Here is a 25408-nt window from a genome sequence, read left to right as displayed (position 1 = left end):
AAATTTATCTCTCCTTCATTCCATCTTCTGCTTTTTTTCATTTTTTTTGAACCTGCAAGTTACTGTTAATTCCTATTATCTTTTTTCATTATTCTTACATTTTTTTTAATTTTAGTAGTATTTTGGTATTCCTCTTCTTTCCGAATAGTCTTCTTTGCTTGGCTGATTATACTGTATCGTTTGATAGGTTTCCCCTGTTATCTCATTGATAGTGTATTGCTAATTCACTGTCCTTAATTTATGTTCCATTAGTACACTATTCAAGGTTCTATACTCCCTATTTTTGTTGTTATCTAGATCTCATACATTCTGCCATACCATTGCTGCTTTCATATTACTGTAAACAAGACCTATCCCATACAATTGTAAATACTACACAATACCCATCCCAGATCTCACCTCACTTCGCAGCTCACTTTCCGAACTTTATTATTGTAGTGGTTAACTCTATTCTCTACACACTACACCTATTTACTATCCTTTATTCTAACCCCACCTCAGAATATGACCTACCACAGCCTCACTGCTTTCTAGATCCAACTCAAAATCCTTTCTTCCCCAATAAGAGTCTTATTGTCTTTCCATCCTTTCTAAAACATGGCTTGTGGGGTTGAAGATCACAGTTAACACTATATGTAGCCAAAGGATCTCCTATCTCTTCTCTACTGGCTGCTACTGTAAATATCATAGAATACTCTCTAGCTGTTTTAAGCCATTTTGCCTTACTCCTCCAACTGATCACAAAAAAAGTAGGGGGAAGCTGTGAACACCAGGATACCTGAAGGAGACTGCACCACTAAATCTCACAGGTATTCTACCACAAAACTTCACACCATAAACACAGGGAATCAGAACAGATCACCTTAAGAAACAGAGGCTAACAAGAAGAGTCTCATGAACCATGAGAAGACAAAGAAACAATTCCCAAATGAAGGGAAAGGAGGAAGCCTCAGAAAGAATGCTAAATGAAATACAGGCAAATCAACTATCTGATATTGAGTTCAAAATAATGATTATCAAGAAGCTCAATGAGCTCACAATGAGCTACCAGAAACCACAGGGAAGCTACAATGATCTCACTGCAAAATATATCAATATGAAAAAGGAAATAGAAACTATCAACAAGGGCCAAGAGGAAATGAAGAATAGAATTTCTGAAATGAAGAACACAGCAGAGGAATGAAAAGCAGGATCGATGAAGCAGAAGGCCAAAGTGGAGGACAAAGTAGGAAAGATCACCAAGAAAGAACAAGGAAAGGAAAAGAGACTCAGAAAGAATGAAGAGAGATTAAGAGAAATGCAAGACAATATGAAATGTAATTATATATGTATAATAGGGATACCAGAAGGAGAAGAAGAAGATCAAGGGATAGAAAACCCATTTAAAAAAGTAATGATGAAAAACATTCCTAATTTGATGAGAGAAAAACTCTCACAAATCCAGGAAACACAGAGAGTCCCAATCAAGAGGAACCCAAAGAGACCCACCTCAAGACACATCATAATTAAAATGGCAAAATTTCAAGTCAAGGAAAGAATATTAAAGGCAGCAAGGGAGAAACAGGAAGTAACATACAAGGGAGACCCAATAAGGCTAACAGCTGACTCCTCAATGGAAACACTCCAAGCCAGAAGAGAATGGCAAGAAATATTCCAAGTAATGACAACCAGAGGTCTGCAACCAAGGCTACTTTACCCAGCAAGGCTCTCAATAAAGATAGAAGGCCAAATAAGAAGCTTCCTAGACAAAAGAAGTCTAAAAGAATACACCTCCACCAAACCAGCTCTGCAAGAGATGTTAAAGGCACTGCATTAAGGGAAGGAGGGAAAAGAGAGAGAAAGAGAGAGAGAGAGAGGAACACACGTACATAAAAGGCAATGAATAAGTACCTATCAATAATAACCTTAAACGTCAATGGATTAAATTCTCCAATCAAAAGACATAGAATAGCTGAATGGATAAGAAAGCATGACTCACACATATGCTGCCTACAAGAGACCCACCTCAGGATAAAAGACCTGCACAGGCTGAAAGTGAAGGACTGGAAATAAATTTTCCAAGCAAACAGACAGGAGAAAAAAAAAAAGCCAAGTTAGCAACACTCATATCAGATAAAATAGACTTCCAAAAAAAGGGCCATAAAGAGAAACCCAGAAGGTGACTTTATAATACTCGAGGGAAGAATCAACCGAGAAGACATAAATATTGTAAATATGTATGAACCCAACATAGGAGCACCCAAATACATAAAGAAAATCTTAGAGGACTTCAAGAAAGATATTGACAGCAACACAATTATAGTGGGGGATTTTAACACCCCACTGTCAAAAATGGACAAATTTTCCAAACAAAATATCAACAAAAATATTGTGGCATTGAACAATACCCTAGATGAAATGGACTAACTGAGATATACAGAACACTCCATTCCAAACAAACTAAATGCACATTGTTTTCAAATGTACACGAAACATTGTCAAAGAGAGACCACATGATTGGACACAAAACAAGCCTCAACAATTTCAAGAAATTGACATCATACTAAGCATTTCCTCGGACCACAAGAGATGGAAGCTAGAAACCAACCCAAGGATAAACACCCAAAACACTTAAAATCATGGAGATTAAATAGCATGCTATTAAACAATGAATGGGTCACGGATGAAATTAGAGAAAAATCAAAAGATTTCTGGAAACAAATGAAAACGAACTCAAAACAACCCAAAACTTATGGGACACAACAAACGCAGTCCTGAGAGGGAAGTTCATAGAGATACAGGCAAACTTGAAAAAGATAGAAATATTTCAAACAACCTAACCCTACATTTACAAGAATTCTAGGAAAAAAAAAAAAAAAAAAAAAAACAAAGACAACCCAGAGCAAGTAGAAGGAAGGAAATAACCAAGAGCAGAGCAGAATTAAACAACATAGAGACTAAAACCACAATTCTAAGGATCAATGAATCTAGGAGATGGTTCTTTGAAAAGATTAACAAAAGCAACAAGCCTTTAAGCAGACTCATCAAGAAAAAAAGAGAAAAGACCCAAATACACACCTTTCAGAAACAAAAAAAGGAGAGATTACAAGTGTTACCACAGAAATACAAAGGATTGTAAGAAATTACTACAAAGAACTGTATGCCAAGAGATATGAAAACCTAGGTGAAATGGACAAATTTCTAGAAAATACAATCTTCCAAAACTCAATGAAGCAGAAGCAGAAAGCATGAAGAGACCAATAACAACAAAAGAAATTGAAGCAGTAGTCAAAAACCTCCCAACACACAAAAGCCTGGACCAGATGGTTTCACAGGAGAATTCTACAAAGCATGTAAAGAAGAAGTAACCCCTATCTTTCACAGACCATTCCAAAAATCCAAAAGGATGGAATACTCCCAAACTCTTTTTATGAGGCCAACATCATCCTAGTTCCAAAACCAGATAAAGACACAACAAAGAAAGAAAACTTCAGGCCAATATTGCTTATGAACATAGACACTAACATCCTCAACAAAATATTGGCAAACTACATCCAAGAATACATTAAAAAAGATCATACCCCATAACCAAGTAGTATTCATTGCAGGGATGCAAGGATGGGACAATATTCACAAATCAGTAAATGTAACACATCACCTAAACAAAAGCAAAGACAAAAACCACATGATTATATCAATAGATGCAGAAAAAGCATTTGATAAGGTACAGCACCCATATATGATAAAAACACTATGCAAAGTGGGAATAGAGTGAGCATTCCTCAACATAATAAAGACCATATATGAGAGACCTACAGACAACATCATACTCAATGGGAAACACTAAAATCTTTTCCACTAAGATCAGGAACAAGACAAGGCTGTCCACTTTCACCACTTCTATTCAATAAAGTACTGGAAGTTTTAGCCACAGCGATCAGACAAGAAAAAGAAATAAAAGGGATCCATATTGGAAAGGAGGAAACAAAACTGTCACTGTTTGCAGATGACATGATAATGTACATAGAAAATCCCATAGACTTGGGCAAAAAGCTGATTGACCTAATAAATCAATTTGGCAAAACAGCGGGACACAACGTCAATATCAAGAAATCAAAGGCATTTCTGTACACCAACAATGAAACAGGAGAAGCAGAAATCAAGAAAAAAATCCCCCTTGAAATAGCAAAAAGAAAAATAAAATACCTAGGAATAAACCTAACCAAAGAGGTAAAAGACCTGTATTCGAAAACAACATAACACTGAGGAGAGAAATCAAGGAAGACACAAACAAATGGAAACATATACCATGTTCATGGATTGGAAGAATTAACATCATGGAAATGTCCATACTACCCAAAGCAATGTACACATTCAATGCAATACCTATTAAAGTACTCATGACATATTTCATAGACAGAAAAAAACACTTCAATAATTTATGTGGAACCTTAAATGATCCCGAAAAGCTGCTGCAATTTTGAAAAAGAAGAGTAAAATAGGAGGGATCACAATACCTGACACTAAACTATACCACAAGGCCACTGTAATCAAAACAGCCTGGTACTGACAGAGAAACAGGCACATGGACCAATGGGACAGAACAGAGAGCCCAGAAATAAACCCAAGTCTTTATGGTCAATTAATATTTGACAAAGGAGGCAGCAACATAAAGTGGAGTAAAAATAGCCTCTTCAACAAATGGTGTTGGGAGAACTGGACAGCCACGTGCAAAAAAATGAAACTCGAGCACCAACTTACACCTTATGCAAAAATAAATTCAAGATGGATAAAACACTTCAATATAAACCGTGACACCATTAAAGTCCTAGAGGAGGACATAGTTAGGAAAAGTTCAGATATTTGACTCAGAAACTTTTTACTGACATGTCCCCTAGAGCAAGGGATGTAAAGGAAAGAATAAACAAATGGGACCTCATCAACATAAAAAGCTTCTGCACAGCTAAAGAAAACAGTATCAAAATAAAAAGAGATCCCACCATATGGGAAAACATATTTGCCAATGATACCTCAGACAAGAGTTTAATCTCCAAAATATACAAAGAACTTACACGACTCCACTGTTAAGAAGACAAGCAACCCAATTAAAACATTGGCAAAGGACTTGAACAGACACTTCTTCAAAGAGGACATAGAGAGGATCCAGAGATACATGAAATGTTGCTCAATATCGCTAGCTATCACAGAGATGAAAATTAAAACCACAATAAGATACCACTTCACACCAGTCAGAATGGCCATCATAAACAAAGCAACAAACAACACTTGTTGGAGAGGTTGTGGAGAAAAGGGGGCCCTAGTGCACTATTGGTGGGACTGCAGACTGGTACAACCACTATGAAAAGCAGTATGGAACTTCCTCAGAAAACTAAAAATGGACCTGCCTTTCGACCCAACAATTCCACTGCTGGGACTATATCCTAAGAACACTAAAACACCAATACAAAAGAGCCTTTGCACCCCAATGTTCATAGCAGCACAATTTACAATAGCTAAGTGCTGGAAGCATCCTAGATGCCCATCAGCAAATGAATGGATCAAAAAACTATGGTGCATTTACACAATGGAATTCTATGCAGCAGAAAGAAAGAAGGAGCTCCTTTCCTTTGCTACAGCATGGATGGAGCTGGAAAGCATTATGCTAAGCGAAATAAGCCTGGCAGTGAAAGACAAATATCATATGATCTCACCTTTAACAGGAACCTAAAAAACAAAAGAAAGAAACAAGCAAACTATAGTCAAAGACACTGAAATAGAGGACAGGCTGACAGTGACCAGAGGGGAGAGAAGAGGGAATTTCAGGGGAGAATGGGAAGGGTTTACAGGACACATGGATAAAAACTAGGGGGAGCATGGTAATGGGAGGGAAGTGGGAGGGAAGGGTGGATGGGCTATAATGGTAGTAAAAGGCAGAAAACTGTACTTGAAGAATGATTAAATTTTTTTAAAGTTAAATGAAAATAATTTTAGACACTAAACAAAAATTTGAAGAAGAGTGGAATAAATGGAAGTATACATTAGACTCATAGATAGAAAGAATGGATATCACTAAAATGTCCAAATTAACAAATGCAATCTATAGATTCAGTGCAATTCCTATCAAAAACCCAATGGCATTTTTGTTTACAGAACTAGAACAAAGGATAATATTTATATGACCACAAAAGACTGCAAATAGCCAGAGCAATCTTGAGGAAGAGCAAAGTTGAAGTATCACACCAGCTGATATTTAATTATACTACAAGGCTATAGTAAACAAAAAAGCATGGTACTGAATTTTAAAAAGACACATAAATTAACCAAATAAAAACCCCAATAATAAACCCATGTCCATATGATTAATTCATATATGGCAAAGGAAGCAAGAATATACAATGGAGTAAAGACAGTCCCTTTGATAAATGATGTTGGGAAACGTGGACAGACATATAAGAAATTAAAAGTGGGTCAGTTCTTTACACCATGTACATGAATAAACTCAAAATAGATTAAAGAAAAATATAAGATTCACAATCATAAAGTTTCTAGAAGAAAATATAGGCAGCAGCAAACACTTGGATATTACTCTTAGTAATATTTTTTCTGATATATCTCCTGGGTCATAGAAACAAAAGAAAAAAAATAACTGATGAAACTAAATCAAACTAAAAAGTTTTTGCACAGCAAGGAAAATAAAATCGACAAGTAGAAAATACAACCTACAGAATGGGTAAAGACATTCACCAATAATACATCCAATAAAGGGTTAATATACAAAATTTATAAATAACTGTCACAACTTAACACCAAAAGAAACAAGCAATAAACAATCCATCTAAAAAATGGGCAGAGGACCTAAATAGACACTTCTCTAAAGAGGACATACAGGCGGCCAATAGACATATGAAAAGATGCTCAACATCACTAATTGTAAGAATCATGCAAATTAAAACCAAAATGAGGTTTCATCTCATACTTGTCAAAATGGCAATCACTGTTAAATCAACAAACAACAAATGTTGGCAAGAATGTGGAGGAAAGAGAACCGTAGTGCTCTGCTGGAGGGGATGTAAATTTGTGCAACCACTGAAAAACAGTATGGAGATTCCTCAAAAAAAAAAATACAAGTATTTTATGGCTCAGCAATTTTGCTTCTGGGTATTTATCTGAAGAAATCCCAAATATTAATTCAAGAAGATATATGCAATCCTATGTTCATTGCAATGTTACTTACAATAGCAAAGATACGAATGTAAACTTAATGGCCATCAATAGATGAGTAGATAAAAAGGATGTGCAACGTACAGGGTACAGCACAAAAAACACCCCTTTTTATTACAAAATCTTTTATTACAAAATCATAAGCATGTAGTTCTATAACATAATAATATCATACTCAAGCACACCATATGATAGTTTAGGTGAAATGTCCAATTTAAAACTATAAACTATTGCATCCATAGTATTACTCTACCAACCGCACTCACATAGGTGTGACTTCTGCTGGACCCTGTATATAAAGTGGAACATTACTGGGGCATAAAAAAGAACAAAATCTTACCATTTGTTACATGGATGGACCTGTAGGGCATTATACTAAGTGAATTAAATCAGAGAAATACAAATACCATCTGATTGTACTTATATTTACCTATATTTTTTACCTTATAAAAAACACAATGAACAAACAAATCAGAAACAGTCATAGATACAGAGACCAAAGTGAGAGTTGCCAGGCTGGAGGAGAGTTGAGGAGCTGGGTAAACAAGATAAAGGGACTAAGAATTACAAATTGGTAGTTACAAAATAGTCTCAGGGATGGACAGTACAACTTAGGAAATATAGTCAATAATATTATAATAACTATGTATAGTGCCAGATGGGTATTCAGCTTTTTGGGAGGACTACTTCATAAGTTATATAAACATTTACTATGCCATATACCAGAAACTAATATAATATTGAATGGCATCTGTAATTGAAAAAAAAATTAGTCAAGAAAACTAATAAATAAATAGTCCTGAAATATATGAAAGAATGAGGAAGAAGTAAATTAGTGACTTCATTGGTAAACCAAAAATAGCAGTATGTACATTAAGCAATTGCTATTAATTGAAAGAGGTAATGGAATGAAAAATAAAAATAAAATTTAACCTTGAAGTTGGTCACTTCATTGTCTCATTCAACTGCCATTTTATAAAGTAAAATGAATACTTTTTAGAACTTACTACAGCTAGTTTTCTGGATGCACATTATATTCTTTTTTTTTTAAGATTTTATTTATTTATTTTTAGAAAGGGAAGAGAGGGAGAAAGAGAGAGAGAGAGAAACATCAATGTGCGGTTGCTGAGGGCCATGGCCTACAACCCAGTTATGTGGCCTGACTGGGAATCGAACCTGCGACACTTTGGTTCACAGCCCGAGCTCAATCCACGGAGCTACACCAGCCAGGGCACATTATATTCTAAAAATCAGAGTATCAAATTTATGAAACTGAAAGGCTGTGGCAAGACCAGAATCATTGTCTTGCTTTTCTGGCTATCTGTACTGGCCAACAAAGTCATGGTACAATAAGATGAAGTGTCTTCTGCCACCAACTTTCAGACAGCTGCTTCTTTTGGGAATTGACATGTAGTACTGGGGTCACAGTGTCTTCTGGACTTCAGTTTAGCATCAGTGATATCCTCATAGGTGACAGATCCCCATTAACCAGCTCAAAACTCCTTAGGGACTCATTCAGAGAGAATGATGAGAATCCACACTGTATAAGCTGCCACAATTTTGTAAGCAACTAATTTTCTGTATTAAATTGATCCCTACTTAAAATGGCCCCAGTTATTGTTTTCTACAATGTACTGTGATAGAGAAAGAAACAAGGTAGAATCATGGGAAAAGTTGGACTAATAGAAGGCAGAAACAAATTCAACCATAATAAGTAACCCAAAATGTAAATGTACTTATTTTACCAACTTATAAAACAGATGGTTAGATTGTATAAATTACAAAATTCAACTCTACACATTAATAAGATCATGTATGAGATTTAGAAAAATAAATATTGAAAGAAAATATATGGCAAAAAATAGGCCAGATAAATACTAACTAAAGTGAAACTGAATTGCTGTATTAATAACAAAGTAGATTCATCACAAAGAGAAATTAAAGTAAAAAGAATAACATCAGGTATAAAACATCATTTAATTCATCAAGAAAGTTTCAGATTCCCTGCAGTCAATAAATACTTTCATCAAATATAAAATGAAAATTTATAAAACTTCCAGTAGGGAAAAAAAAGAAAAGAAAATCTGTCATTATACTATGAGATTTCAATTCTCTTTCAATTGTTAATGAATTAGTAAAGCAATAAAAGATTTGAGCAATCCAATAATTGGGATTTTCAAATCCTTAGTTTCTTTGGGTAAACACTAAGTAAATATAAATAAAAAGTTATGTAAGCATTTTAAATTAATGTATTAATTCAAAATTGAGTCAATTTACCTTATTCAAGTTTCTATAATGTAAATGCCATTTCCCAAAGTCACCACGCATATCTTAGCATCTCCATATCACATATCTTAAAATCTTGATTACAGACATTGGATATTATGGGAGTGAGATGCTCCAGATTTGAAATACTTAATACCCTGACGAAAACTATTTTTACATTTATTTTATCACAGCCCACCAGAAAAGTGTGGACTGAAGTACAAACCTGTGACTTTGCCCAAGGTGAGTGACTTTACAGCCTTGAACTCCACTTCTGGGGAGAAGTTATAACTGAGCCGGAGCTGCTCATCCATCTGCAGGGAAACAGAAACAGGTGCATCAGCAAAGTCTGCACACAAATCACTTAATACACTTTCTCTTGGGAAAAAAAAAGTGCAAAATCACAGGGCATACCCTATCTGTGGCTTTCCCCCTGGAGAGATGAGAAATGACTCACAAATTCTCCCATAATACACATAAAATATTCCTTTACTTCCTCTGGCTTTCACACAGGTTTTCTCCCTGAGAAATTCTGTACAGCTTTTACAAGTATTTATCTTCCCTCTGAGATTTATCTGATAGCCAAATTCCTTGCAGCAAACATTTAAACGAATAAAGCCTTAGAAACTAGGAACACACTTGATAGGATTAACATTAAATGGAAAACAGTACCCATTCCCCAATTTATTCCCTCTTATCCTCATTTTGTCCTTAGAGAGTCATCACTGTTCCCATTGTTCCATTATTTCTGACCTTGTCTCATTCATGTATGGACACTGTGGAATTTTCTTGACCATATATCTCAGTTTGGCAAAACTTTTACCTTGGGTAGGAAAGGCTGGATAGTTACCAGCAACATGAACCTCATCTAGCAGGGCTAAGCAAAAGCCACCCCTGGGATTCTTTAGGCCTCGATTGCCAGCATCATTTTTAGGGAACACTCTTTGCCTCACCCACTGCTAATTCCAGTTCTGTCTCTTTCTTATCCTCTTCTTTCCAAGGTAGTATCCTGTCCTCATCCATTTTACTTTTTTTTAGGCTAGTCAAATCTTACCAGTTTCTTTCAGACTCTATTCTGAATATTTATATGATGTTATTCCTGGAAATGATACTCATTATCTTAACTTTTACCTATAAGAAAAGGAGCTTAAGATACCTTTAGCTGAGTGCCTGACTCTGGTTCCTCTTAGGGAGTGGCTGATTAGGACTAATGATTATTTCTTCCAGCTTCCACTACCACAACTTTCCTTCTGCACCTATTTGTCATGCAGCAGTGTCTGCTGTGAGAGGAGTCCTAGCTGTGACTTGTATGTGATTATACGCTTTGTTTCCCTTCCATTTATGAAAACTGACTGTAGTGATATTTGTAATTTATTGAACACGTTATATGAGACAGTATACTGAAGTATCTTTAAAAATCTATTCTTCTCTAGAACATTGGGAAATAAATAGTATTATCCTCATATCACAGACTGGGGAACTGATATCACCCAGAAATAAACATCTTTGCCAAGGCCATGCACTGTCACAAAGCAGTGTCCCATTGTCATGTGAGCTATCCACAGGCACTATGCTTCTTGCTTTATTATACATACTTCTATAGACATTTTAGCAACTTTAGTGAATCACAATTTTTATTTCTGAATTTTTACAAAATTAATTTAACAAATGTTTGGGCGCCTACTGTGTGCCAGATAATGTTCTAAGTGCTCCCAGAGTCAACCCCCTCCAAGCAGCTTTTCTTGATACCTTGTTTAAGTTAACTGATCCTCCTCTCTTGTTTCACAGTGCCTTTTCTACTCTAACCTTGTATTATGCCACATCATAATGATCCACTCCTCTCTCTCTGTCTCTCTCCCTCCACTAAACTATTTGCACCTTGAGACTATGGATATCCTATTAATGAATAATATGTTTCTAAAAAGTCTACTACAAAAACTGAAAATGATTCCTAACACAAATTTGCTGAGTGATTAAATAAACATCTTGTGTTGATTTCCTTTCTATCTTGTGGGTTATAAAGTCAGAGTCTGTCACATCGCCAGGATGCCTCTCGCTATACTGGAATTCCTGGTTCCCAATCTGTTTAATACTCACAGATTCAGATTTCCCTGAAGGAGTTTTCTTCCCCTGCTACTCAGAGTTCTCCCCTATCTCAACTACCTCTGTACAGCTTGTTGTGCTGGCATTTTGAAAACTGACAGTCTGTTTAATGCCATAAATGCATTTTAAACAGGGACATTGAAGTTCATCTTCACTACTAAGGCATTTTTGTGGGCACCTGTGTCTTAAAAAACACTAAACCCATTATAACTCTCAATCATGACCAGGAATTCTTGCTTTTTGGCTAAAGCCCCAGCCCTCAACTTCTCCTTCTTATTATCAGAAATAAAAGAGAGGATGAGGAAAAGCAGGCCTGGAGGTATGGAGAATCCGTTATTAGGTGCCAGAGGCCTTTGGCTGGCTAAGTAAGGCAATGGTTGCCTGCCCTCTCTCTCTAAAGGTTCTGATTACTACCTGAGACCCAGTCCTTTTTTATTTTTCCTGAACAGCCTTTTCTAGGTGGAAAAGAAGGAGAAGAGATTGAGAGGGAGGGGGGAGGAATGTAAAGAAAGAAAGTGTGTTAATAAACTGATTTAAAGTTAAAGAAGAAAAACTCCTCTACCTCCAGTTCTTTCTGGTCCCTTCAGGGTTTTGGAAATAGTATGTCCTCAAACATGATGTGCTTATCATTTCCTATTAATTAATTGGTGGAAATTGTTTAGAGGGAGAGGAAAGGAAATACCTTTTTATCATTCTTTCACTGCCCTGTTTATGTCTTTCACTTGTGGAAAAAAAGATAGAAAATATAAAGAGGAGGAAATAAGAGGCATATATACAAATGTGCACTGGAATGCATCCCAAATATCTCCTCAGGACCTCAGTCAAAACACATTGAAACAAGAACTCATCATTCCCACCCCTTTTCTCCTTTAATGTGGCCGCAACCCAAATTTTCTGACTCTTTTCTCTTATTTCAAGAGTAAATGCTAGGGGTAAGCACATTAATTTATAATCACACAGGTGTGTTATTTGTATTATATAATTGACAATTAATCTGGAGCTTCCACTTAATTAGGACAATCAACAGTCGATCTAGACTTCTTTCATAGCCCATATCAACATACCTGTGATCTTAAAAGGACAAAGACTTTTGATGGACTCTGGAAATAAAAAAAAGTCAGGGTTGAAAACATTGAGTTACAGGGGGAATAGTAATGGAGGAGATCAGAGAAATATCAGTGAGAAGGTAGCAAGGATGCTGGGTCATGGACATCCTCTCCAGATGTTGGGGCCTGCCCTGCCTGGTCTCAGGAAGCTGTAATCCCCCACAACTTAGGCTGAGTGAGAGACCTCTGAACCAGGAGCCACTAAGCAAATAAAACTTATTTCCCTGGCATGAATGCTGCCTGTTCTGTGCCTGGCCTCATATGCTTGATCAATTAGCCAATGACAGGCAAGATTTCCCATGGGGGGAATTGCATAAGACAGGCATGATCACATGGAGGCCTCAGGGAAGAGACTTGGGGCTGTGGAAATGAAGGGGTGATGGACATCAAACCCTGTCCCCTCAGCTTTGCCAAAGCCTGAGTCCTTGTTCTTAGTTGAGAGAACTCCAAGCTTCCTGGCTGCCTTTGTCTCCTCTGCTGACTCAGGCCTGGGGAAATAACAGGGGCGATGCAGCCCAGACCAGAAATGGTGGACTCCCAGGGTAATCAGGCCTGGGACATAGAATATGTAAGATCCTGTGAGATCTGATTGCTGGAGATCTATTGAATTAGATGCTATTGAATTAGAATATAAAGGTATGGGCAGGAAACAAGGCTAGCCTTTTAGGTCCTGTAGTGATAAAACCCTTAACTCTGCCCAGAATCCCAGTGGGAGTTCTGCCAGCACCTTTGAAAATTGCCTGCTTGTTTGATCTTCCCTGCCAGGCTGGAATCCACAAACTGTGTCTGTATTCTTAATAAAAACCTACTGAGGTGCGGGCTCAGGGTGCTTTCCACTAGAGAGAGTGGCCATTTCGTCCCTATTTCCTCACAGGCCTCGGTTGTCTCTGTGTATGTTTTTCTCCTGTTTCCATAAGCATCCACAGCAGGGATGGATACTGCTGTGGATACTTATGAATACTACTGGTTTTTGGAAGTTAGAGGAGGACCAAAAAAGCAACTAGAGGCATAGAAGAAACAACACATGAAGGCAGTGTCTGGTAAGCCTGATGAAATGTGTCCCAAGAGCAGATAGCAATTGCTGTGTTTGATCCCATTAGAAAGCAAGTAAGAAAATACCATCAGAATTTGTGAGATAAGGCCATTGGTGTCATGAGAAATACTGTTTTACTGTAGCACAGGGAGAAAAATCACTGGAGTAGATTTAAGAAAAAGGAAGGGAAAATTCAGGAACCAAGTGTATAAACATCTCCATGGATTTGAGTAATAAGCTAAAAGGGAAAATGGGTAGTATATAAAGTCAGATAAGAGGACAAAAGTTTCCCTTCCTGGATCCAGAGAAAGATTTTTTTAAAGTTATTTTGTTGTTTGTTTTTCATGTAATATTTGCATGTTTTATATTTTGGGAAGCCACCCACTTGAGCTAGAAATTGTTGAAAAGGGAGGGAAGGGGCTAATGCTGAAATGATGTTTTTTTGAATAAGGTATGAGGTCTGGCCTGCAAGTGGTGGGTCAGGCCTTAGCTAGGACCATTAAGTCTTCATAGTCAACAAGAGGACTGTAAAAGAGAGTATAAAGACACAGATCCAGATAGTTGGATAATTGTGGTAATGAGGTATGTGGATATTCTCTTTTGAATGCAATTTTTTCACAAGAAAGAAAAAAAGTCATCTGCTAAAAGTAAATATGTAGCTGAGATTATTTGGAGTATAAGGAGAAATGAGGAAGTTTAAAATTGTCACCTCGGAGATCAAGGAAGTGAATGAATTGAAAAATAAGGCATGACTGCTGGGCAGATTTAAGGGTTAACTTCAGGTAATGATTTTTAAAAAGGTGATATGGACTCCGCCAATTCTCTATTGTAATCTGCCATCATCTGCTGCCTACACAGAAAAATTTTACACTAGAATTTTATGGAGTGACTGCCACATACTATACCCTTCTAGGCAGCTTTGCAAATGCTCACATAGACCTCCTGCTTGAGCACTTAGCTCTCCTTTCTCCACCTAAGCAATTTCGAATTACCTTCAAGACTAAGTTTAGTCCCAGCTTTGCCCAGAAAGCGCCCTTCTCTTTGCCCCCCTTTCACCTGTGCACACTTCAGTTCTAGCCCTTGAGAGTCCCTCGTGATCTCCTTTTCACTCACATATCTCCCTATCATACTATAGTTCAGGAGTTATAAGCTTAAATAGGCATTAGAATCACCTGCAGACTACCTTGCAAAGAAGTTTTTGACTAAGTACATCTGTTGTTGAGCCCAAGAATTTGCATTTCTAACAAGGTCCCAGTTGATGCTGATGTAGGTAGGAAGAAGTAGTACACTTTGCGAACCACTATTCAATCTTTTCAAAAACTGGGGCCAAATGTGGTTTGTATAGATTCCCAGAACTTGGCTGTACACTTGGCTTGGGGTAGAAGCTCAGAAAAGTGTTACTGAGCATTCAAGACATATTTGGCTGAATGAAAAGAGGAAAATAAGGTACCTGAATGGTAAGCTCTCTTCCCTCTCGGTTAATCTTCAAGTGGTGCATCCTTCTGTTGGCAAAGTTTTCTACCTCAATAGTGAACACATGGATCTCTTCCTTGCTCAACTGATAGTGAACTTGTAAGCTTCCTTGAAAAATAAATGTTAGAAATTAGAATTAAAAACACAACCCATAAAATGTAAAAGCATAATCAGATCGTATTTTAATTGATCACTATCATTCAATTATATTGAAAGTTTAAATTAAATCAAAAGGTTTCATGTTTTAACACTTTCATCATTTAAATTTTTAGAAGATATTCTTTTTTTGTCTATGTCTGTGGGCTATGCATATATGTTCTCTGGCTAGACCCTTCACTTTCTTTCATCTAGTCCCTTCTACCCCATCTCCTCTGAGAGCTGTCAGTCTCTTCCATATATCCAAGCCTCTATCTCTATTTTGTCAGTTTATTTTGTTCATTAGATTTCACATATAAGTGAGGTCACATGTAATTTGTGTTTCTCTGATTAGCTTATTTACTTAGCATAAGAATCTCCAGGTACATCCATGCTTTTGCAAAAGGTAAGAATTGCTTCATTTTTATGGTCACATAGTATTTCTTTGTGTAAATGCATTACAACTTTTTTATCCACTCATCTATGGATAGGCACTTGGGCTATTTTCAGATATTTGCTATTGTAAATAAGGCTGCAATGAACATAGGATATGTTCATTGTTTTGAATTGTGCATATGTTTTGAATTGCTGTTTTGGGATTCCTAGGATATATTCCCAGAAGTGGGATCATTGGGCCAGTTGTTTTGGTCCATAAAGAAATTTGTAAGTACAGATGCAAAATTAAAGTGCATGTGAATGTGTGGAGAAAGTATAATCATAAAACAAAATACCAATTTGTAAAATAAAACAACCATAAGTCTATTTTATAATTGAATTGTGAAAACTTTTGTAAGATTAAGTTTTTTCCACTCTTTCTTTAATTGCTACCATAACTTATAACTCTTTTTCTTCATAATTGTCTTCATGGAATTTCAAATATATAATGTAAAATAATCTAAGGCAGAATAAAAAATAATTTGGGATTATATGGCCATTACCTAACAGTTAGCTAAGGGAAGAAGCGTCCCTATAGTCAATCCTGGGTTTTTCTGTTGTGTTCTTTCTTTATGGTTCTTACCATCAGAAAGTTCTAAATATTAATGTTTTGGTTATTTTATCACTTGATTAATAATAGTTATCTATCAGCATCACACTTGGTACTTATAGGACTTGGGTAGGGGTGGGGGTAGCTGTGAAGATAAGCAGACATTAAGCAAAGGGATCTTGGCTGACTTTGCTAAAAAAGCTTAAAGACATATCTTGTGCACTGGTTGCTGTTGGATGACATCCATCTTCAGGCTTCTTTTAATTTGAAGAATCTGGGTGTTTTAATATTTAATTCAACAAAATAAACTAAATCAGCATGTGATAATTATGTATCAGTCATGGTGATAAGAACCACATTCCTTAAGGAAATTTACACTGTTGTACCATCCCACACTTTGGCTAATTCATATGCATAGTCATATTCTGTATGTATTTTTCCATTTTGGAAATTATGTCCATTTTATGCATCTTTTCTGACACCTTCCTCACAACTATTCATTTAGATGTCAATGATCTTAACAGGGACCCTGTTAAAGAATGTTGAATCATACTTAACATCTTAGTTTATGTCTAAAACACTCAACCAAGAGAATAAATACATTAATCAAATATTGACAGGCATACTGAGAGAGATAGACAGTAACACGATAATAGTAGGGTATTAAAACCCCACTCACATCAATGAATAGATCAGCCAGACAGAATATCAACAAGGAAACAGTGGCCTTGGCAAAACATTAGAGCAGGTTGACTTCACACGTATCTAATGAACATTATACCACAAATCAGCAGAACACACATCCTTTTCAAGTGTATCTGAAACATTTTCTAAAATAGACAACACCTTAGGCCAGAAAACAAGTCTCAGTAATTTGAAGAATACCAAAATCATATTGAATATCTCCTTCATTAGTGATGGTAAAAAACTAGAAATCAATTACCAGAAGAAAACTGAAAGAAAAAAAAAAAAACACCAACACATGGAAGACAAACAACATTTTACTAAACAATTAATGGATTAATAAAGTGTGTTGTGACCATTCAAGGCTAAGCAGGTTCACTCACAGTTCAAGCAATTCAGGAAGAAAATTTGCAAAGCCCTGGGAATGCCTGATATGTCTTTATTCTAGGGTGGGGTGATCCACACAGGATGCAAGCCATGTGTTTCACTGAATGTTGTTCTGGCAGGGAGTCCAGACTCCCTTAAATACTAAGTGCACACAAAGCTGGTAGAGTGTCAAAACATTGTATAACAAAGCATGATTCTGCACATGTGGGCCCACTCAAGGCAATGGGAATGCTGCTTATTGGGCCCATTCTCAAGATTATAGGAAAACTTCTTCTAGTTGCGCAGACAGCTTGGGGAGAAAGCCTGACTTACTCCATTTAATTAATTAATAAATTAATGTGATATACCATATATACAAAATAAAGGGGGGAAATCATATGATTATCTCAATAGATTCTGAAAAAGCATTAACCAAAATTCAGCATCCTTTTCATGATAAAAACACTCAACAAAGTGGTATAGAAGAGATATACCTCAACATACAAAAGGCCACATATAACAAACACACAGCTAACATAATACTCAATGCTGAAAAAACTGAAAGCTTTTTCTCTCTTTTTTTTTTTAGTGTTTCTTATTTATTTATTTATTTATTTATTTATTTTTAGAGAGGGAAGGGAGGGAGGGAGGGAGGGGGAGAGAGAGAAAGAGAGAGAAACATCAATGTGCGCTTGCTGGGGGTTATGGCCTGCAACCCAGGAATGTACCCTGGCTGGGAATCGAACCTGGGACACTTTTTGGTTCCCAGCCCGCGCTCAATCCACTGAGCTACACCAGCCAGGGCTAAGCTTTTTCTCTAAGATCAGAAATAAGATAAGTATGCACATTCTCTAGAAGTCACAACAAAGGCAATCAGACAGGAAAAAGAAATAAAAATATCCAAATAAGAAATAAAGAAATAATTTTTTTATTATATTCTGATTACATGAAACTATATGTAGAAAACCCTACACATCCTAATAAAATTATTAGACCTAGTAACTGAATAAAGTACAGTTTCATGTTGAAAAATTAATATTCAGAATTCTGTTGTTTTCTATAAAAATAATGAGTTAACAATAAGAGAAATTAAGAAAACAATCCCATTTACAATTGAATCAAAAAAACAATAAAATAGCTAGGAATAAATTTAATCAAGGAGCTAAAAGACTTATACTCCAGAAACTATAAGACATTGACAAAAGCAAGTGAACAAGACACAAATAAATGAAAACCTATACTGCCTTCATGTTCTCAAAGAATTAACATTGTTAAAATGTCCATATTACTCAAAGCATTTACCAATTCAATACAATACCAATGGCATTTTTCACAGAACTAGAACAAGCAATCCTAAAATTTATATAAAAGCACAAAAGACACAGGATAGTGAAAGAAATAATGAGAAAAAATAACAGTGTTGTAGTTATCACACACCCTGATTTCAAACTATTTTACAAAACTCTAGTAATCAAATTACTATTGTATTGGCACAAAAACAGACACATAGATCAATGGAGCAGAGTAGACATCTCAGAAATAAGTCCAAGATTATATGGTCAACTAATCTATGACAAAGGAGGCAAGAATATACAATGGAGAAAAGATAGGCTCTTTAATAAATAGGGTTGTGAAAACTAGACAGATATAAGCAAAAAAAAAAAAAAAGAAAGAAAGAACTAGACTGTTTTCTTCCCCATATTCAAAAATAAACTCAGAATGGATGAAAGAATTAAATATAAGACATGAAACCATAGAACTCCTAGAAGAAAACTTAGGCAGTGAACTGTTGACATTGCTCTTAGCAATATATATATATCATATATATATTGATATATATATGATATATATATCATATGTTTCCTTGGGCAAAGGCAAAAAAAAAAGCAACAAAAAGAAAAAGAAAAATGTGAAACAACATCAAACTAGAAAGCTTTTGCACAGTGAAGAATCAATATGATATAAAGGCCACTTACTAAATGAAGGGAGACATTTGTAAATTATGTATATGGTAAACTGTTATATTACAAAATATATAAAGAACTCATACAACTCAGCATCAACAAACAAACAATCCACTTAAAAAATGGGCAGAGGACCTGAATAAACATCTCTTCAAATAAGACATAGAGATGGCCAACAGGTACATGAAAAGGTGCTCAGCATTACTAATTATAAGGGAAATGCAAATAAAAACATGAGATATTTCATACTTAATAAAATAGCTATTTTCACAAAGAAAAAAAAAATGTGTCCAAGGATGTGAGAAAATGAAAAGCTGGTATACTATGGGTAGGTTTGCAAATTAGTGTGGCCACTATGAAAATCAGTACAAAAGTTCCTCAAAAAAATAAAAATAGAATTATTGCACAATCCAGCTGTTCTAGTTCTGGATATTTATCCTAAGAAAACAAGGAAAAATTGAAAAAGATGCACCCCTATGTTCATTGAAACATTATTTACAACAGCCTACACAAGAGTAACCTAGGTGTCCATTGATAGATGAATGGATAAAGATGTGGTTTATATATAAAATGGAATATTATTCAATTATAAAATAGAATGGAGTCTTTCCATTATGATAACATGGATGGATCTACAGAGTATTATGTTAAGTGAAGTGAATTGGACAGAGAAATACAAATATTTTATGATTTCACATATATGTGAAATCTAAAAAAATGAACAAACAGAATTAAACAACTTAATTTACAGAACAAATTGATGATTGCAGAGGAAGAGGTAGGAAAGAATTGAGAAAGGAGGAGGTGATTAAGAAGAGCAAACTCCACTTATAAAATAAGTCATAGGAATGTAATGTAAAGCATAGGAAATAGAGTCAATAACATTGTGATGACTATGGTTATTAAACTCATCATAGTGATCACTTTGTAAGGTATACAGATAATGTTGAATCACTATATTGTACACCTGAAGCTAATATAATAATTTATGTCAATTATAATTAAAATGAATTAATTTAAAAATAAAAAACAAAGCATCTCAGTTATTTTACAGACATACAAATATTGATCTTATTTTCTTAGGAGTTTTATACAATCAATGCCTCTCAAAATTTCCCAATATGATACCTGAAACCTTTCTCTAAACTCATTTTCACATAATTCATAGGAAGAGAACACTCAATCCACAACTTTTTAAAATAAGCTTAATACAACTAAAGACTAACTTTCAGTTTGGCATGAGGCACTGTGTTGAGAGAGAGAATAGTATAGGGTCAGACAGACTTCCCCAGTGTCTTCTTCAGTTACTTAGTGAACTAAGGGGCAATTCTTTCCTTTCAGTGTGCACTCTGATGATTCAGCAGATTCCAATCATGTTTTTCAAGGTCATTGTCATATTTGCTAGTCTCTGGAGAACACTGAGGCCCACAATTGTCCTCTGCTCTAAGGCCTTCCTCTACTTCCAATATACACTTTATCTATAGGCTTTCATTTTCTCTCTAGAGTTCCATATCCCCATATTTCCTTCTGAGTTTAACAAAATGGTAAGTATCACAAACTTATAGTTCCATACACAACAGACTGAAGGAAGTCTATGTCTATAAATCCAGTAAACTAAAATATGGATTGTTCTGATCAGGAGTTCACTACTATTTATATAAGGCACTATAATGCATCCTCTTCTATTCAGTCTCAATTATTATTTTTCTATTATGTATATAACATTCCTACATTATAGAGAGCATATCTTTGTGTACATATATAAACTGGTATAAGATGTCCACAATGTGGAAATCAGATATAAAATTCATTTGAGCCCCATTTAGGGTTTTTCAAAATATCCTTCTAGAATAAATATATTTGTAATGCAATGACCTTCTGTTATCAGCAAGTACTCTGTAAAAGTATTAACAGATCCTATTAATATTGGAGCACTCTAGTTTTTATGTAGCCTCATGTTTTATTTTATTTGTCTTCAGGCAAAATCCATGTCATATTTTATGCTTTAGAATTAAATAACAGGTAATATCAATGTCACTTTTAACAGTGGGAGGAGAATCTATGATTACAAAAATATTTGAACACAATGATAAGGAATCTATTTTAAATCAAAGAGGAGGTAGTCATGTTTTGTTAAATTCCCTTGCTACTTTATGGACAACATTATACTCTTATGGCTTATAATATGTTTGAATTGCTGCTTATGACACCACTTTTGTCTGGAATACATTTTCCTGCATTTTACAGGTGAATAAACATAGGTGCTGAGAGATTAATACATTTTTATCATTCATATTAAGTGATGGATTCAGATTTAGAAACTAAATCCAGCTATTGCCAAGAAACACGGTTTTCCCATGGTCCTCAATGACCTCATGTGATCAGCTCAGACTAGAATAGTCTTCCACCTCAAACTTTCTTGTTAGACTTACCTGTACCCATCATCCAAAATTCAGTGTAAGGTAAACTCTCCCTGGAAGCCTTTCATGGGCTCGTCAAGGTGCCCTCTTCTGCTTCTATAGGCACTGTTCTAACTTCTACACAAACATGTACTGGGTTGTGTTGTCTGTTTGGTTGTCTGTCTCCCACACAATCTGTTAACTCCTTGGAAATTTGTACATACCTTGTTTATCCTTAGATTCCTAGTGTATGGTCCTTGGTAAATACTTAGTAAATTTTTTTAAAGATTTTATTTATTTTATTTTTAGAGAGGGAAGGGGGAGAGAGAGAGAGAGAGAGAGGAGAGAGAGAGAGAGAGAGAGAGAGAGAGAGAGAAACATCAATGTGCGGTTGCTGGGGGTTATGGCCTGCAACCCAAGAATGTACCCTGGCTGGGAATCGAACCTGGGACACTTTGGTTCTCAGACCGCACTCAATCCACTGAGCTACACCAGCCAGGGCAATACTCAGTAAATTTTAAAGGAAGGAAATAAGGAAAGAAGGGAGAGGGAGAGAGAAGGAGGAAGAGAGAAGGGAGAGAGAAGGTGGGATAAAGTGAAGGAGGGAGGAAAGAGAAAAAAATTCAGTGGAACTTAGAAAATTTTAACATCTAAAACAATAACTACTCTGAAACAGTATAAATAAAGGTGGTACCTATTCTTATATGTCCTGAGATTACTGATTAATTCATATTTATAGTGTCACCCTGGAGTCAATAAACTCCAGGACTTGGGAGAACATCTGTCTAGGAAATCCCAAGTGTCATGCCAAAGACCTGGATAAGTCCTGGAAACTGCATCTAGAAACTGCATCTAGAATTGAATGGCTTCTATACTGGTGTATACTCCTTTCTACCTGCATCTGAGGCCATGATGTTTCAGGGAATTTACTCGGGTTTGCAATTCCACAAACTGCCTTGAACCTTCTGCCTCTTATTAGTGTTTGGGTTTCATCTCTTCCCCATGCATCTGAATTTTCGGTATCTGCTTAGTCCAGTGGTTTTCAAATTGTTTTCCATTTAGAACACTTTATTCAAATAAAATACACAGTGGTGGCTATTATAGAAAAAAGAAAAATGTGGAGTTGCTTGAGTTGGAGCAAGAGACTCTAAGCTGCCACTGCTATCATCCCCTCCACTTCCTCCCTCTTCACAAGCTCATGCTGCCCAACAGAATGCTCAGGTCTCCCAGCAGCATAGTGGAAACCCTTTCTCCTTCAAAAGGACAACTCAGCCTATGAGGATTTAGTCACATGAACAGCTGAACCACTTCTTGGATCTATGGCCACAGCCCATAGAACAATTCTTCTCTGTAGTCCTGACCCTTGGAATTCTATATTTCAAAGTCTGGAGGTCAAATCTGACAAGCTTATCATTGGATTTGTTAGGCTTTAAGTTGATCAGTGCTAGATTCTGCACATCTTTGTAGATGTAACTGGCTCAGGAAAATGTCCTTCAGGTTAAATAAGAGTCATGTTCTTTTGGGAGATGCTGACCTATTGGGGGTTTCTTTTTTTTTTAACAACAGAAATTTATTAAGTTCTAGAGGCTAGATGTTCAAATTGTTCTCTCAGAGTCTCTAGGCTAGCATCCCTCCCTACCTCTTCATAGTTTCTGGTGAATGCCTGCAGTCCTTGGCACCCTTTGGCTTGTCAATGCATCTCTCCAATGTCCTTCTTTGTCTTCATATGGCCTTATGTGTATTTCTGTGGTACTTATTATCAAAGGTGCTCTAATACTAAACAAAGGAAACCATGTATTTTTTTGGCAAGATATTTTACTCTTTGTATCTTGCTTGACAATCACCTTCTCATAAGAGTGGGGAAATTATTGTCTAGAAACTCAGAACTGCAAAGGTCAAATATTATCTAGTGCCATGAGGTGTTTCACAAGGCAAAAATGTGTGCACCTCAATTGTTCAATAACATAATTTTTTTTTGTTTTGTCTTACTTCTTCCCACTTTTCCAGTCTTTTACAATAATCTGTCTCCCATACTGCCATAGGTGTATTTTAACACATACTTGGCTATGTGACTCTAGCATTTAAAATAATTTCAAGGCTTCCTAATTCTATGTGATACATTCCAACTTCTTAGCTTAACACGTAAAATTCTCACTTTTCTAACTTTATCACAATCATATTTTTCATTTCTTAATCACACCTGAACACTCAGCATCAACTCAAATAATGTTCTTCATTTCATTAACTCCATCCCTGTACTTTTTCCTCTCAGTTGAAAACATCCCTTTACCACCCTATCTGTGGAAAGCTGTTCCATTTTATGCCATAGTAATATCTTTTTTTAAATTTTATTTATTTATTTTTAGAGAGGGAAGGAAGGGAGGGGGGAGGGGGGAGAGAGAGAGACAGAGAGAGAGAGGGAGAGAGAGAGAGAGAGAGAGAGAGAGAGAGAGAGAGAGAGAGGGAGAGAGAGGGAGAGAGAGAGAGAGAGAGACATCAATGTGTGGTTGTTGGGGGTTATGGCCTGCAACCCAGGAATGTACCCTGGCTGGGAATCGAACCTGGGACAATTTGGTTCCCAGCCTGCGCTCAATCCACTGAGCTGTGCCAGCCAGGGCCATAGTAATATCTTTAATGAGTTATAACTGACTTAAAGTAAGACAAAAGCAATGGACACACTTGCCTCTAATATCTGCTTACGAGGTATTAGACACTTTAACTTGTACAAAAGATATTTTGTCATAAAGCCTTCAGATTAAGTAATGGAATTTCAGAGAGGTAAAAATCTCCAATAATAATAATAATAATAATAATAATAATACAGTAATAACAATATCCATAATGAAATAGAATTTAAAGCTAAGAGTTAAGAAACTTAAAGTATATTCTCCTTCCACTATACCATGCCACCTCCAAGGAGATGTGTGATCAGGCAGATGATTGAAGCAGATGATAAGGCAAAAGGAATGTGGATGATTTGATTAACAATGAATACATATGTTGTAGATTAAAAATGAGCAGATATAAGGGTCATGGCAATAAAAAAGTATATTCAGAGAAAAAAAGTTTTATTGAAGGGAGGTAGAACTTAGCTAGGCAAAACAATGAAAAATGATATCTCATGTAGCTTTAGAGATGGAAGCATAACAAAGGATTGCATTTTGCCATGCTCAAAATGGTAGAACTAAAGACAGGTAAAACTGGCAAGAATTTTAGAATACACATACCCTGCCAACCTCTTGATTTTTAAAGATGGGAAATACCACAATCCTACAAAATGAGTGGAACCTGAAAGAGAGTACTAGGTCACATAGAGAAGATGTGCCCTAAAATGACAAAGAATTTGCACCTTTTGTAAAAAAGCATCCCCTAAAGGGCTTTAAACTCATGTGTGACTGGGCTGTTGTGCACAAAGTGTGAGCTTTTTTATCCAGATAAAAAAAATTAATCTGGATATCCAGTGTGCAAGTTAGACCTAAAAAGAAGACTTAAAGCACCACCTGGTCTCACAACATCAAATGGAAAACAGATGGTGGTTCCTTTAAGAGAGTTGTTATTGGGTTTGTTGTTGTCGTTTTCTTTATTAAAAGGAGCTCTTCTACATGTTCAAATTTGTCCATTCCATATCAATCTGTATTGATCCCACTCTCAGTTTTCTATGCACCCTTGAGTTTCTACTACCCAGACCATCCTCA

At 36.0% G+C, this 25408-nt stretch overlaps 1 protein-coding gene across 1 annotated transcript in view; it reads right to left on the bottom strand.

Moving 5' to 3' along the window:
- CNTNAP5 (contactin associated protein family member 5) overlaps positions 1 to 25408 on the bottom strand; it is a 959167-nt gene that overhangs the window by 55128 nt on the left and 878631 nt on the right. The window contains exons 20-21 of the mRNA XM_036022576.1: positions 15158 to 15288; positions 9692 to 9779 (exon numbers count right to left, since the gene is read on the bottom strand). Coding sequence (XP_035878469.1) covers positions 9692 to 9779; positions 15158 to 15288 — 219 coding nt within the window. The remainder of the gene's footprint in view (positions 1 to 9691; positions 9780 to 15157; positions 15289 to 25408) is intronic.

The sequence above is a fragment of the Phyllostomus discolor genome, chromosome 4 (assembly GCF_004126475.2).
Source record: "Phyllostomus discolor isolate MPI-MPIP mPhyDis1 chromosome 4, mPhyDis1.pri.v3, whole genome shotgun sequence".
Taxonomy (NCBI): Eukaryota; Metazoa; Chordata; class Mammalia; order Chiroptera; family Phyllostomidae; genus Phyllostomus; species Phyllostomus discolor.
Note: the sequence above shows the minus strand (reverse complement) of the source record. Positions and strands in the feature narration are given on the sequence as shown.